Source organism: Adiantum capillus-veneris, chromosome 21, assembly GCF_014529385.1.
Source record: "Adiantum capillus-veneris isolate H3 chromosome 21, ASM1452938v2, whole genome shotgun sequence".
Classification (NCBI taxonomy): Eukaryota; Viridiplantae; Streptophyta; class Polypodiopsida; order Polypodiales; family Pteridaceae; genus Adiantum; species Adiantum capillus-veneris.
The window spans coordinates 12,665,135-12,681,029 of record NC_140951.1 but is presented as its reverse complement, the minus strand read 5'-3'; the positions used below and the strand labels follow the sequence as shown (position 1 = coordinate 12,681,029).

Below are 15,895 nucleotides of genomic sequence, written 5' to 3'. Positions count from 1 at the left end.
TGCCAACAAAGGGTTGTCAGTTTGTCATTTTTAATACAAGCACCTTTGCTTTTCCGAGGATACATAAATCTACCAAAGATAAAATTTGGAAGTTAAGAGTTGCTATTCTCTATGAGCAATCAGATTATCAAAACATTACAAAGAGAGAGGAAGAGTTTCAATCGCTGACATTCTGACAAGAAAGAGATTCCAACAAATGTACACAAAACTTAGCTACGACGAGCTTAAAATGTGTTCAACCTGCTTGCTAAATCTGAAGCAAAGGAAATCCATATGTGTAAACTCAACAAACACCCCACTTGGACTACAATAAAGGCTATGACAATGTCACGCTCTCACCACTCATGGAGCTTCTCAACACCCACAACGCAATCCGAGCCAACAACCACCCTTAAAGAGATATAAAAATAGAATATATGCATGCTCCAAACACCTTAGCAATACTAACAGCCACCAATAACATCTCACCACAACACCTAAGCCGGGTCATTTCAGCTGATTCAACTTAACCACATTCATGAATGCTACCAACACATACCACAACCCATAATGAGCAATTGTAAATTGACAAAATAACAGCACTACGATCGATCAATTGACAATGAGATTGAAACGTAAGGCTGATCATTACGTAGACTTAATTAAAACATCCAAAGGGTGTGCTACATTGCGCATAAATGCGTAGCTAGGTAAGCCATCCACAAAAAAAAACATTCACTTAGATCCGCTCAAAACGGAGGGTTCAAAATCCATAAAGTACACCGTTGTATAAGTATAGTGTCAATTGAGTTCATATGCTGGATATGCTCCCAAAACACCAGCCCCCGAGCGTGCTATTGCTCATGCGTCTCTAGACCTCCGCCAAACAACGTAAGCACCAATCATGCAGCTGCACCCTCAGAGTGCATACGTCCACGTCCTCGAACCAATCCTTTGTAAGCCAATGTCGCCTAGGCCTGTCTTCCAATCCACCTGCAATCAGTTCCCTACTGAACAGTGCCGTATGTTAGTCCATGCAATGACCCTCCCTAACAACCTGTCGACACTATTGCACAATGTAGCATGATCTCACCTCATGATCCTCATGACATAAAATCCGCAATCGATCGCATTTGTCTGCTGAGGCACATCCACAACTTTGAGCTCAATCTCTTCCTTGGAATCAGCCAAAGCACGTCGAATATCGTTGTCATGTACAAATTCTGCCAGGCTTCGAAGGCCACTAAGGCACATCCATACAACAAACCAGGTTAGCTGAATTTAACCACATCTGTTGGGCACAACAATCACATGATGAAAACCAACCTTTGCACTTGCTCTAGGCACTCAAAAGGGTTTGTCAAACCCTTGAGGGAATCAAAATGAATCAGATAGTGCTTCTTGCCAGGCAATCGGAGGAGCCTTGCTCCCCTATTCAGGTAGAGAGCAAAAAGAGTCCAGTGATGCCTTCAAGCACACATTGTTAGTATTACGAATGAGAAGTAGTTCAGAATTCACCATACAAAGCATTATGTCACCCTGAAATACCTGCAAATGACTGGCCAAAAGCAAAAGACCAGCTCTGACATGTCAACACCGCTAAGTTGCCGCTGAAGAAAATTGGACAGAATACGTCCCTCCATCGTAAACCAAAGCGAATCGACAAAGTGTACTTTCCTTAGGATGGGCGGAGGCAAGGTGTGCTCCATCCACCTGTGCAAAGATTTCAGTTTCCAAATTAAAACACATGCAATCCTATATGTGCGTATAGCCATTTACAATGATCAGGGCAAGAGAGAACTTACTAGCCAAACAAGTCAATAGTCCTACTACTAGCCTCGCCACGCAATATGTTAGTTACTAATCGTTGATCTACATTAACTGATAACTTGAACCGGTTGGAGGTGAAAGTAATGCATGCAATAGAGCCAAGCCTAACATGCGATAACAATCAAGGCTTAGCGTGCAAGTTTTATAGAAGAAGAGAGGCCCAAAAAACCAGCAAGCAAACAAACAGTAAGAACTGGCTCATGACTTGTACCCACCTGGCAGCTGCGATGTTTCCTCGTGTCGTGACAACCCTACCTCCCCCTTCTTCCATAACTCTTAACTGGCCATTTTGTATGGCAAAATTCAGAGACACATGTGTGGTTGCCGCTGCACTAGGTGGGGATGAGACATCAACAACAACCCGGGTCTTCATTGACGAACAAATTTGCAGCTTTGGTCTATGTTGTTTCACAATTCCCTGCATGGTTAAAAGAAGATTTTATGCCAAATCATTCGAACAAATCTGACACCCTAAACCTGCCAAGAATAACAAGCAAATAATGCATGCCACTACTGCAATTAAGAAGATGTCCCACTACCTCCTCGTGCACAAGATCAACGTTGACCGTCATGGATGCAAACCGGCTAAATGTATATGTATTTGCAGCAGGCACCTCCTTTGTGTCCACAATCTCAAGAGGCAGTGAGGGCGGTGTATCTCCAAGCCCAAGGGAAGTCGAGTCAGCGGAGTCCTCTTTCGCGTTGCTTGCTCCCCCCTCCTCCTCCCTGCATTCCTCTTTGTATTCTTGGCCATCTTTATCCTCCTTGATGTCTTCATCCTCCATCCACTCATAATGTCCAGCCTCTTCATCTTCTCGGTCCGACTGAAAATCATCCGCATCCTCCTCTTCTTCCTCTAGCTCCTTGCCCTTGAAGTTGTCCATGGGCTGGCTGTCCTCAATGTCATCCATCATGACATTTAACCAAGGAGGTAAAACCTTGAGCCGCCTCTGCATTCAATCACCAAATAAAACCACAAGTTAGTCCCCCATTGAACCCAGCATGTTCAAATGAATGTTGCCAAAAAACCAGCACCAAATAAAACCACAAGAAGCCTGTAAGAAACAAGCAATTTTACATAAAATGATTTCAATCAAGACGTCGAGAATTAGCTTAAAATCCCTCTGAAAGCCACCGGTAAACTAGGACAACTACCAGCAAACAATGCACTGCCTTGTAAACTAGGACAACTACCCCTAAACAATGCACTGCCTTGTAAACTAGGACGAAGAAAGCAAACATGCCTCAACCACAAGTAATTAATGCATTGCCTTGTAAACTCGGACCAAGAAAGCAAACATGCCTTAATACAAGTAGTCATAGACTTCATCGGGCCTAAATTAGCCATTCAAACGGGATCTAGTGCAATGTGAATCTAAACTGCTCTCAGTAAACTAGGCCACTTTTGGGCAAAAAATCCACCTTGAACTAGGATGCCACAACAAAGTGGACCATGCAAGCAAACATGCCACAACAAATGTAGTAATAAGCCATGCTGCAATAATATGTAAACTTGGTAGAGTCGCCATGAGTTTTTCAATAAACTAGGACAACTTCTAGCAAACAATGCACCTTAAGATAAGTTGGGACTAGGCAAGCAAACATGCCATATGCCTCAACTCATTAATGGTAAATGGTTTGCAAGGATAATCTCCAAGGTCATTATGCCTAAATCATCCATTTAACGGGAGAAATCTCAATGTGGACCTAAACCCGCCTCAATAAACTAGGACCGCATTCGGACAAACAATCCACCTTCAAGTGAACTATGACTAACAAAGCAAACATGCAACACCAAATGTAATAATAAAGCATGATGTAATAATATGTAAACTCGAAGGAGTGGCCATGGTACTCCTGCTGGATGCGATCCATGCGCTCCTTTGAGGACGCGAGGTAGGCTGCCATGCGCTCTTTGACAATCTTCTCAACAAACTCTACCTTTGAGACTCTTCTAAATTCAGGCCTGAGCTTATCCCACTTCTTAGTTGCTCGAAGACGATGAAGGCGCTCTGTTTTTTTCAGACTTAATGCAAACTTCCTATCTCTATCCTCGAAGCGCATCTTCGCTTGCTTGTGCCATTGTGCACTGTCTCTTGCATTTGGCGGTTTTGCTCTTGAGCCCAATTCAGCATTGGAACGCCTACCTCCCTTGTGAAGGGGAATGACCACATCAAGCCCATGATCTGTCTTTAGATGCCTCTCCATCCGCAATCGAACCAACTCAAAGCGGAACTGCTGAGGGCAATGATCACTCGTCTGACATTTCCGTGCAAGCCTTCCATCAGGCAAGAAGACCTCAACATATGGAAAGGGTTCAACCATGGCTGAGGATGCACCGATGCCTCTATCTCCTTCTCCCTTCAAAGAATCCATATTGTTTTGCGCTCCGTCGCCCACCGTCTCGACACACGGCTGATCCCTCTTGCCTTCACCAAATTTTTCTTTATCAAGGTTCTTTTCGTTTGCCTTAGCTCTTCCAGCCTTCTTAACATCCACTTCGTTTTCATTCTGATCAGGCTCTTCAAACATGCCTTCCAACTTCTTTCTTAGGCGCGGATTCGCTGATTTTGGTGTCTCCACTTGGGCCATATTTCCTGAGCATGGAGAAGGCTGATTCTCCGTTTGCTTTAACTCCTTCTCCCTTAGCCGAGGCCTACAACGAGGAACTTTTACAGGCGAAGCCTCCCCCGTGCCCCTCCCGAGATCTGACCCATGCTTCTTTCCAACTAGCTTCTTGGCCTGCACCTCTTGATGTGGCCTTCTTGGCGCCATAGTTTTTCCTGTGGTGATCACCATACAATGAACGTTTTATTGTAAGAAACACCAGTAGCCATTCATCATAGCATGGCAACATGCTTGCAAGCACCATAACGGACAAGTAGGACGACTCATGTTGGCAAAAATATGCATGAAGCAGAAGGCATCGGGACACAGCTCTCTCTCTCTCTCTCTCTCTCTCTTCCACACACACACACAAACCTGCTGCCCGGTTCTCTACAAAATTGTTGTTGTCCGTGGGCTCATAGAGAGAGAGAGAGAGAGTGTGTGTGTGTGTGTGTGTGTGTGTGATGCAACATGACAAGCAACAGACGATAAAAACATATTTTCTTGGAGGTGGTTTTGGGGCGGTGTCACACACACACACACACACACACACACACACACACATACCTGGTGATCCCGCCTACCGTCCCAATCTGTACCTACGCCACAATCTCCACCTGGCTCCAATCTTCATCTGTGTAGATTGGTCTAGAGGCCCCAGATGGCTCGTCTAACGCAATGTAAGCCCTCCCCCAGGCCCTCTCGCATCAGCTAGCAGCAAAACTCCCTCTGCTTGAATGCCCTAAACGCCGTCACTCACCCCCCATCCTCAGGCTTCCATCTGCATGCATGCGATGTACGAGGTATCATGAAGTGCAGGCCGCCCACCTCAGTCCATCCCCACCACCATTTGCCACCTGGGACTCCACCTCAGCCCATTCGTGCCACGTTTCCCGTCCACGTCACCCTCCCGTCCAAGTTTACCTCCCGGCGTCCCCGTTTACCAAAACCCGTCCAAGTTTACTTTTTTTTGCCACGTGTAGCGCCCCGATGCCCTCAATCACCACACCCCACTTCCACGCCCTTGATCCCACCGCCTGAGCTTCCTTAAAGCTCCCTTGCCCCTTAGTGCTGAGGGTCCTCAAGTGGGGGCTTCAAAGTTTGAGGACTAACAAAATCATATCGTTTTGTGAATGTGGAGCCTTGACTTAAGTTCTTGTTGGCTTATCCGTAGTAAACAACAATTTCTGAAATAAACACGCTTTTCTTCAAGACTTCTTTGATGAGAAGTTTAATTATCACTTTTTTTCCATACTCACAATTGTGAGTGGAGATATTATATTAACTCCACAAAGAATGCACAAAGAACATTAAGCACTTTACGTGTCTTGAGGCGTTTCCAAAGGGGGGTTGTACAATTCATAAGCAAGAAACCTGAACTTTCCTTATCTAGCTACTCTCTAAGACTATCGATTTGTTCTCCCCTAGAGGGCATAACCTGAGCAATCAAAGCATCTTAGTGCATGATTCCATTCTTTGGCTTGCACATCTAGCCCTACTCTCGATCCTATCAAATAAATAACTTGTACAATTCATAAGCAAGAAAATTCAAAAATTCCTTATCTAGTTGCTCCTGTCAAAGGCTAGCAATCTGTTCTTCCCTAGAGGACATAACCTAAGCAACCGAAGCAACTTAGTGCATGATTCCATATTCTTTGGCTAGCACAACTACCCTTACTCTAGATCCTGCCGAATAAACAAGTTGTACAATTCATACGCAAGAGACCTCAAAATTTCCTTATCTAGTTGCTCATGTTAAAGACTAGCAGTTTATTCCCCCTAGAGGGCATAACCTAAGCAACGAAGCACCTTATTGCATGATTCCATTCTTCAACTTGCACAGCTAACCCTACTCTAGATCCTATCAAATAAATAAGCTCAATGCCTTCGTGCACAATTGGGCTGCCACAAATTGTCTCTCACAAAGACCCGCAAGGTCTAGGCTTTCAAAATGTGCTTAGATAGCCTTACCGAGTCAATTGTGTGCACACTAGAATTGCTTTGTTCTAAAATTTTCTTGCTCCAAAATCAATTCTTTCCTAAAGAATGGCACCTCCCACGTCTTTTGTAGCCTTTTGCGGCAAGACCTCACAAGGGAAGGGTAGCCTTTAAATAGGTACCGAACATATCCTCTGAAGGAACTTTGCAACTAGAGCATGTGTCCCTGCCAAGCCCTCACAAAAATATTTGTTCCCACACATGATACCTTCCAAGTGATAACCTTGATTGAGCTTGGCCATTTTGAATTTCAAGGGTTGTTTACACACTTTTGAGAGTTCCCTTTAGACCAATTCACCCTCCACAATATGTTGAGCAAAGTGGACAAATTTACTTTGTAGATCATCTTGTTATTAGTCCCCAAAGGTTTTGGAAGGGCAAAAATTATGTCTTTGGGTCAATATCAACCTTTAAGGTCAAACTTTGTTCCAACTGCAGGCATTTGTCTACTACCTACACAAAACTTATGTGACTCTACTAACCAACAGACTTTCATGTAGATTTGTACTATATTGCACCACCAACTAGTTTATATCCTTCCAACAATAGTTGACATCATCCTAGAAATGTGCCAACTTGGAGATTCCTTTATCACTCACCTTTACGACAGCTTCTCTCTAACATGTATTCAAGGATCCGCCTCCAATCTTGGACAACCAAGGTGACCAATAAAGGATGGAGCATTTGACGTACCCAAAGGTCTCTCCCCACTAAAGTAACAATGTCGCCTTGTTACACTTTCTTAGTATCTCACCTGTGCAACCCCCTAGTTTCAAGAAACACCAATTTGAAGCTAGAATTTTGTCATTCACTTTAGTCTCCTTCCATGGGACTCCTTGCAAGCAAAGATATGTTTTGTCCATCATATCCCTAGCTGTAACCACCCAATCCTATAGTTGATTTGTTAAGGAGGCCACAAGCTTTGCATACATGGCTTTTACATGTATCTTTTGTATTTGGTATCCTGATGCCACCTTGCTCCTTGGGCCTCGCCATGCATTCCCACTTCTCCCACCCTTGCGGTTTTGTCATAAAAGGACAAGAGGACAAAGTGTGCAGATGTAAGAAGGCTTTGTATGGGTTGAAGCAATCTTCTCGTACTTGGTATGAGAAAGCTGACACTCATTTGTTCAAACGAGGCTTTCGTAACAGTCCAACAGAAAGCACATTGTATGTAAAGTGTGAGGGTGATGTACTTCTCATTGTGGTTCTTTATGTCGATGATTTGCTGATCACTGGACCAAATGAGAGACATATTGCTGAATTTAAGGCTGATTTGAATGCTACTTTCAAGATGAAAGATTTGGGGATGTTGCATCATTACTTGGGTATACAGTTTAAGCAATGTGATGGTGGTATTGCCTTGGGTCAGAAAAGTTACATAGAAGATTGCTATGTAAGTTTGGACTTGAGGATTGCAAACCTATTGCCACCCCCATGGAAACAGGTTTAAAGTTGAGTCTACATGATGCTGGTGATCCTGCTGATGGCTCTCTTTATCAAACTGTTGTTGGCTGCCTCATTTATGTATGCAACACAAGGTCGGATATTTAGTTTGCAGTCTCAAAGATCAACAGATTTATGCATAGCCCAGGGTCTAATCATTGGTAGGCTGTCAAGAGGATTTTTCGCTACCTTAGTGGCACTTTACATCTTGGCTTGTTTTATCCCAAAGGGGATCATTGCAGCCAGACTTACATGCTTTTTTGGACTCAGATTGGGCTGGTTGTTTTGACACGTGAGTGTCCACAAGTGGTTTTTGTTTCATGCTTGGCAGTTCATGTATATCATGGTTGAGCAAGAAGCAACCTACTGTGGCCACTTTGAGTTGTGAGGCTGAGTACAGGGCAGTCTTCACAACTACGGTTGAGTGTGTATGGCTCAGAGGCCTTATGGCTGATTTGGGTGTTGGACAGGACACTGCCAACACTATCTACACTGACAGTCACAGCACATTGGCAGTTGCGAGGAACCCAGTTTTTCATGCTCGCACAAAGCACATTGAGGTGCATTACCGCTATGTCAAGGAGAGGCTCTCAGCAAGAGAGATCAGCTTGGCTTATGTGCCAACACAGGACAACCTTGCAGATCTTTTCACAAAGGCATTGTCTCATGAGAAGCTTGAAGCTTTCCGCAAAGCTTTGGGCTTACTCCCCTTTGTGGACTGATCATGTCCTCAAGGCATGGCACTTCCCTTTACTCATGTGCCAGCTCTCGTTCACCGCATCACTCCAAGGGGGATTTGTACATGTGGTAGTGATGTGTGTGAACACACTAGGACCGCCGGGGCATTTTTTCCCTCTTTAGGAGGTTTTTCCCCCCGAGCATTGTATATACGCCCATCACTCTAGGGCTATCTATCTTTCCATTGCACACTAAGTAACACACTCTCTATTGTGTGCCTTGAGCTTCCTTCGTCTTCTCCAAGCTTTGTGTGTTTATCTGCAACCCTAATTCCAACATCAAATTTCAAGTAATTTTGTCCTGGGGTACATGAATCGTGATCCATGACCCCCTGATACAGAAAATCATTACGGAAATTTTAGACTCTCAAATGGGCCCTATAAGGACATCGACTTTCTCCCTCTTGTCCAAAACGGGTGCACAATAAAATTTTTACAAATGAAATCAAATTTTGTAGGACCTTTTGGATTTAGAATGTGCTCATTGAGATCTATCCATTAATATATATCATGCCATCACATTTCTATAAGATTCCATGTTTTTATGTGACAACTCCGTCTTATAAATGGAATCTCTCCCCACATTACAACTTTAGTGGGAAGGCCATAACTTCTACAAATCAACTCCAAATTTGTTGAAGTTTGGGGATTTAGAACCTACTTTCTAAGATCTTTCCAATGATATGTTGGTTTATAGGGTTTTGACAAAGCATTTATGTACTTTATTGGGTTGCCCACTTTGGACAAGAAAGGCAACGTCAAACCTCCTTATAGGGCCCCTTTGAGACTATAAATTTTCTCTAATGTCTCAGATTGATACCAAAGTAGGTCCTAGTCTTGGTAAATACAGTAGTATTTTCAAACCCAATTTGGATTTGTATTGTGCAAATTGCAAGCAAAATAGGAGTTGTGTCAAAAAAATCGATAAAATTTTGACCCTGTAGATTTTGACTAACCCTGTGGCTATGAGGATATATCCACAAAGTGAATTTTGACACCTTCAGTGGATTAGAGTTACATGGAATTGTCTTCAACCGAAAGACTAAATGCACCATAAAAGGTAAGAGGTCAAGTTTTTGTAAGCTTCCTTTTCTTGATGTATTTGTGATCAGGCAAATTGTATCAAAATAGAAGTCCTAACAATAGAGACCAAGCAATCCATATTTCCACTGAGGGTAGTATCAACCAATGGACCATACCCACTTTAGAGCCAATCTTGGAAGAGAGTGTTTCTAACACTTCGTTAGAGAGATCATATCACTACATGGCTGAGGGGACCAAAATTGTGAGTTTTAAAGAAGAGACCAAAATGAGAGCGGGATCAACTAATCTTGAACCAACCCAAAATCTTTTGCACTTACAATTTCAATTTGAGAATGACCAAGGATATCAGATATATAAAGATCGTATGGATTGATACTGTGTGAAAATTGAAGAGAGGCTAAGTGAGCTGAAGTTTATAGTGCCAGTAGATTACAGCGTCGATCGATACTTTGACAAAGAAGAAAACATGTATAATGTTGTGCTTAATCCTTTCATTGTGGACAAATGGGGATTAATAGGCACCAAAGATAAAGTTGACGTAGAGCTTGAAGAGAAGCTGCCGATGTTAGACATTCCCTTAGGTGAGTAAATGTGGCTACACGTGTCAACACCGATAATACCCACGTGGGCTTATACAAATATAACAACAGAGAGACAATGCTCTACTATAAATGTGAAGAACCCAATGTGAGGGAGTTAATTGACCAAAAATTCTTCTACGTGTTTACATTTCAAAATAGAGAGAGACATGCAAATTATTCTGTTGGACAAGTATTGTCAGAAGTATTCCTTAGTGAGTCGTAACAAGCTTGAGGGATATACGTACTTTGGAGGACCACTCCATTAATACTACTTGACCTCTAGCTTGCATAGACCTACTGCTTTAGAATAAAAAAACCAAAAACTACAAGAGTGAGCTCCTTGAAGTCTCATGTGGAAGACTCATTCAGCCAACCTCACCTGTATGCAACTGAACCGATGGATCCCTGGATTCCTAGGTTCTTATGTCGACACATCGAGGTAGTGCCATTGCAAACACTATCTTCAATACAAGAATGCCAGATATTAGAGTGAAAGGTTGGGAGATAAGACCTCAGGGAAGGGCAGCCTAATGAATCCCCTCCAAAGCACTGCCAGTGGTTATGAAATGAGAGATGCTACAGGTGTAGAATCTAGAGTGATGAGGATGGTTGCAGAAAATCAAAAAGTGCGACCTTCCCAAGTGGCTAAATGTATACGAAAGAAGTACAGTGGATCAAGAGATCCTTACGTGCATGTTTCCATATTTAAGCAAGTCTTAAGAGCAAAACAAGTGGCATATTTCCATGCACAATATGAGGGATTTTGGTTAACACTAGAAGGAACTGTGTTAACTTAGTTCAAGCCACTCAAACAATGGGGATTTCCTGAACATTGATCAACTCTTACAAGAGTTTGATGAGGAATTCTACAAAAGAGGAATTAAGTACAATATGGTGTGATGCCTACATGTTTCCAAATCCCTGGAGTCTGCTGCCGTCAATGCACTTTCATTGCAGAGCCATCGACTTGACCAACGCACTACAATCGTGCAAAAACAAACCTCTGTTACCGATCCTACCACTTGTAGGATTGGTAACTATGATGCGGGAGTGAGAGGAGCATGTGAGAGAGTGGGAAAGGTAAGAGATGCACACATGGTGTGGGTGAAGCTTCACTATGTGGGAATACAATGAGTGATCCCCTTATTCATACGTATATAAAGAATAAGGTATGATTACACATGTGGACGATCGTACATGGTGAGTGGTCGGACTTCGGCAGGTAGGCGCGTGAGACTTTAATCCAACACGCTACAGATCCAGACTTCAAAGATTTAATGTCAGTTATTGCACCAAGGAAGAAAGAGGAGCCATACAATGTGCAAGATGATTATCTTCTCTATGGCAATAAGCTATGCGTTAGACATAGTTTAAATGGAAAGGTTATATACAAATCTCATGTTACACCTTATGCCAGACATAGAGGGATTTAAGATACTCTCAAACGAGTACAAGTGTACTTTTATTGGCCAACAATGATGGCGTACATACGGGACAATTTTGCCAAATGCATTGTATGTCAAAAGAAAAAGTATGATACAGGGAAGCTGCTTCAGCTATTGCCTATACTTGATTCCCCATGGGAAAGTATATCCATGGATTTAATCTTTGGATTGCCAAACTCCATACATAGGAATACAAAAATATGGACAATAGTAGACCGGTTTAGTAAGCAAGCGCATTTTATACCAAACAAGAAGACTATTCAAGCACACCATATGAAAACCCTCTTTATCTCACAGGTCTTTCAATACTATGGCTTACCAACATCTATAGTATCCTATAGAGAACCAAGAACAAACAACAATTTTTGAAAGCGTTTCTTTGAAATTTGGATACTAAGTTGAATTTATCCTCAGCCTATCACCCACAAATGGATGGCCAAAGTGAGATAGCAAATTCAATCATCATCGATCTACTTAAAGCCTATGTCACGGAAGTAGATCAAAAATATCAATGGGAAAAGTGTGTACCCTTTATTAGTATGCATACAATAACACTATCCATACTTCTACAAGAAAGGCACACTTTGAGGAAATTGAAGAAAGACCCAAGCTTCCATTGATAGGCAAGACACTTCGGAGCATATTTGCTATTGATGAGTATAGCAGAGATCTTAAAGAATTTTTTTGAAAGATCAAAGAAACTATATCTATTATGAAATAGAAGCAAAAGGATGTTGTTGATAAGCATAGACGAGCCTTGACCCTTGAAGAAAATGATTGGGTGTTGTTCAAGTTTCCAAAAGCACACCTAAGACACACTAAGGGCAAGGAGACACAAGGACACCTAATGAGTCACCAAATATATTATGCTAAGTTAGCAAAAAGATATTATGGGTCCATTTCAAATTCTTAAGCCTATCAGTGAAACAACTTATAAGTTAAGGTTACCAAATACCTGGCTCATTTATAATGCTTTTTATGTAAGCATCTTGAAACCTTATAAGGGTAAGTCACCCAAAGAACCACTTGAGTTTGAGGGTCAAGAAAAGATTTTTCAGCCAGAAAGCATCCTATGATATGAAGACAAGGTTTTATGAAGTGGTAAGACTATCCAATGATATCTTGTCAAATCTAAGAACTATTCTTTTGAAGATGCTCGGTGGATGCAAAACATCTAGCTAAAGGATACTATAAAACTTGTAAATACATATAATGATTCCTGTCAAAGGTAAGAATCATGTATAAATAAGTATATTTTATAAGGAATTTTTTCTTGTTTTGACTCTAAGATTTCTTTTAAATGTTCATAAGTTTTAAGTGTATACATACCATAAATCAAGCTTGCAAAAGCTTAATCTATCAAACATCTAGTAGACCTTGCCAATCTACTATGATTAGGGCTAAGTAAAGACATGCTTGGAACAACTAAGCCTTCCAAGCACCAAGTGGAGTTATTCACCTTTGTGGAAGAAAATTGACATAGGTAAAAAGGGATCCTCTACCTAAAGCAACAAGACTAGCTATGACTTTATTTTATGATTTCAAGGGAGAGGTAATGTCACGGGTACTAAGTTCTAACCTTCTAAAAGTATTTTCCAGCTTACATTGTCCGCTTAAGTCCAAGGAAAATAAAAAGAGAACATGTGAAATTGATTAAGTGCTAATGGATCAAAAGGTCAAAGCTTGGGACCAAAAGGAAAAAAGTCCATAAAAGAGCAAGGGTAATTTTTAACTAGTTATCTTAGTCATAGGTATAGGTCAAGAAAGGATAAATGCATCCCGAGCAACCTTGATCAAAGGTACATGACAAAGGAAATGATCACGAGAAATTATAGAAGTCTAAAAATAGAAAGTGATTGTGCCAAGCTCAAGTCATTATAATAACTCTTCAAAGTCCAAGTATGAAGTTTGAGAACTCTTAGGGTGAAATTCTAGCTCGCCACAAATTGTCTAAATTTAGCAAGTTTTGGGAGAAGCTTGGCGGCACCTCAAAAGCACTCTGCTAAGTTTTTTCACAAGAGGTGAAACCCAAAGGGTGAGTTTTACTTTTACCAAATTTTATCCTAATTTAGCAAGTCCTAAATTAGTAGGTAGGCTGTAGCCTTGCACAAACCTTGGAGGCTTATGAGGTCTTGGATCCGAACTAATTAATAAAAGTGTAAGTTTAGTCTTTGTTCACTAAGCTTGGCTATGCCACATGTCCAAAGTAGCAGATACTTGCTTTGTGTGAGCTTAACAAGTGTGTGTGAGTGTGTCTGGTGTCTCTACTTGCCAATAAGAGTCCAAAGAGAGGAAGGGGGGGGAGGTGAGTTCTTAATGCAAGGTAAGCTAGGACAAGTGTAGGATAACCTTGAGTCATATAATGAGGTGTTTCCACCTCATTGGTCAAATTGTATGCATTCTAATTGAAGATTAGTTGCACACTTGCACAAGCATATAAGGAGGGCTCATTGGATTTTTGGCTCTCTCGCTCCTCTCATACACTCTCTTAAGTGCCCAAGTTGGCAAAGGAATCTCTCTCTCTTTTTTTTTTTCTCTCTCTCTCTCTCTCTCTCACACACACACACACACACACACACAAGTTAAAACATGCCCTACTCCCCTCCCCCAAGAAAAACCTATCTCTAATAAGCTTGAGGTTCCCCTGCACAAAGAGCATGACATTGCTTCTAGTACTTACTAGCATATTTAATTTGAGCCATACACAGTTGGAACATTGCTCCCCCCTGACCACTTATTGACCATCATGTTCCTCTTTCCCCGCAGTTCCTTTCTCCTTGCTACTAGAGTGTTTAAGGTTTGGGAAGGAGGGTTACACCATGGAATCTTGAAGAACGCCATCTTCTTGATTCAAGAAAGGCTCCACAAGACAAACATGTATAGTAACAAAGCTCTCCTTCTAGAGGATTATAATACAAGTTCTTCTGGAGGGGGCACCGACTCCAAGAAAATCCATCAGTCCTCATCGAGTTGTCAATATTAATTGTGTATTCTCTTTAAATTATGTGCATGATTATAGTTTTTTTCTATGTGTGATTGTGTAAAGAAATAAGTCTGGCACAATCTATAATAGCATTTGCACCTCTTTTGGTATCATAAAAAATCTGTAGATTACACGATCCAGCTCAGATGCATTTGCCATGTGAAACCTTTCCTTAGAGATCGACATTTTGGCGACATGGCGGCACATCCCAACATCAAACAAATCATCCATACAGTATGCAACTACAGTTGAATGCACCGGCAAGTGGTAAAGGTCAGCACGTGAGCTAGGTATGTGCCCGGTGTGATTGCCATGGATTGTGATAGTCACCCTATCACCATCATGACAGTGTTGAACCACCAGCCTAAACAGGCACCCACACCTCTTTGACTTTCGTTGTCGCCGCTTATCCGCACCTCTCCGATCTATGCTTCCACCTCGATGGCAAATGTATTCTTGTAGCCACTTATATGCTCTATGCCTCTTTGAAGATCTGACTAGGACGAGCCGTGTGTGATGCTTTATCATGATTCTTGTCAATTGTTGCTCGACTTGAGATGTTGTTGTCTCGATTGAAGAGGTTGGGCAATTTGCGGTTCTGCTACTAATAGGCATCGCAGCTACATCACAATAAATAATCTTCTCTTTTAGTAAGCATCCACATGCATGTATTGAGTCTTTTATGTAATCAAGAGGCAACCCATGTTGTCTCTTGTCTGTACACCATTCCTTCTGGACGGCCTTGGGAGTGGCAGCCACTCCAAGATGATTGTCATGTGTCAAAGGGCAATGGGCTGCATGAACAATATGTGCCCAATCTTCCATAAAGGCAACCTTTAGGCCAGTAGATTTCAAGTGCAGGCAGCCTATTTCTAGCCCTATACCTGGACAAAGCATCAAGGAGTCTTTCATCCTATTCCACTTCTTTAAATCAAACAATCCCCGAACATCGATCGCTTGAAGCATTGCTAGTGACATGGTCTCTGTCCCTCCCAAATCTTTGGCCATTAAGGAGTATGTCATCTCGTCGAAGGAGAAAAATGTTTTTGATGTGTATGAAGACGGATCTAAGGCAACCCAAGAGCATTGCGAATGCCAACATGCGATTGAGCTGGGACTAGCTCCATTGTTCTATGGTCAGTAATCCATGCCATTATCCTCGTTGATTGGCCAGTCATCTGACGATTCTCCTTCAGTCGTTGTTTCACCATTGAAATATCCACTCAATGGCCGGTCTTTGATTAC

At 41.9% G+C, this 15,895-nt stretch overlaps 1 protein-coding gene and 1 pseudogene across 1 annotated transcript; both read right to left on the bottom strand.

Annotated features, from left to right (window-relative positions):
- Positions 1–667: 667 nt before the first annotated feature.
- LOC147430559 (uncharacterized) lies at positions 668–4,584 on the bottom strand (annotated as a pseudogene).
- A 10,147-nt stretch (positions 4,585–14,731) lies between these two features.
- Positions 14,732–15,673, bottom strand: LOC147430558 (uncharacterized). Its single transcript, XM_086493945.1, has one exon. The coding sequence runs from the start codon at positions 15,671–15,673 to the stop codon at positions 14,732–14,734; it is 942 nt and encodes a 313-aa protein (XP_086350071.1).
- Between the last annotated feature and the right edge of the window lie 222 nt (positions 15,674–15,895).

What these genes read in the sequence shown, in the direction of transcription:
- LOC147430558 (XM_086493945.1), bottom strand. Translation starts at nt 15,673, where the DNA reads ATGACATACTCCTTAATGGCCAAAGATTTGGGAGGGACAGAGACCATG.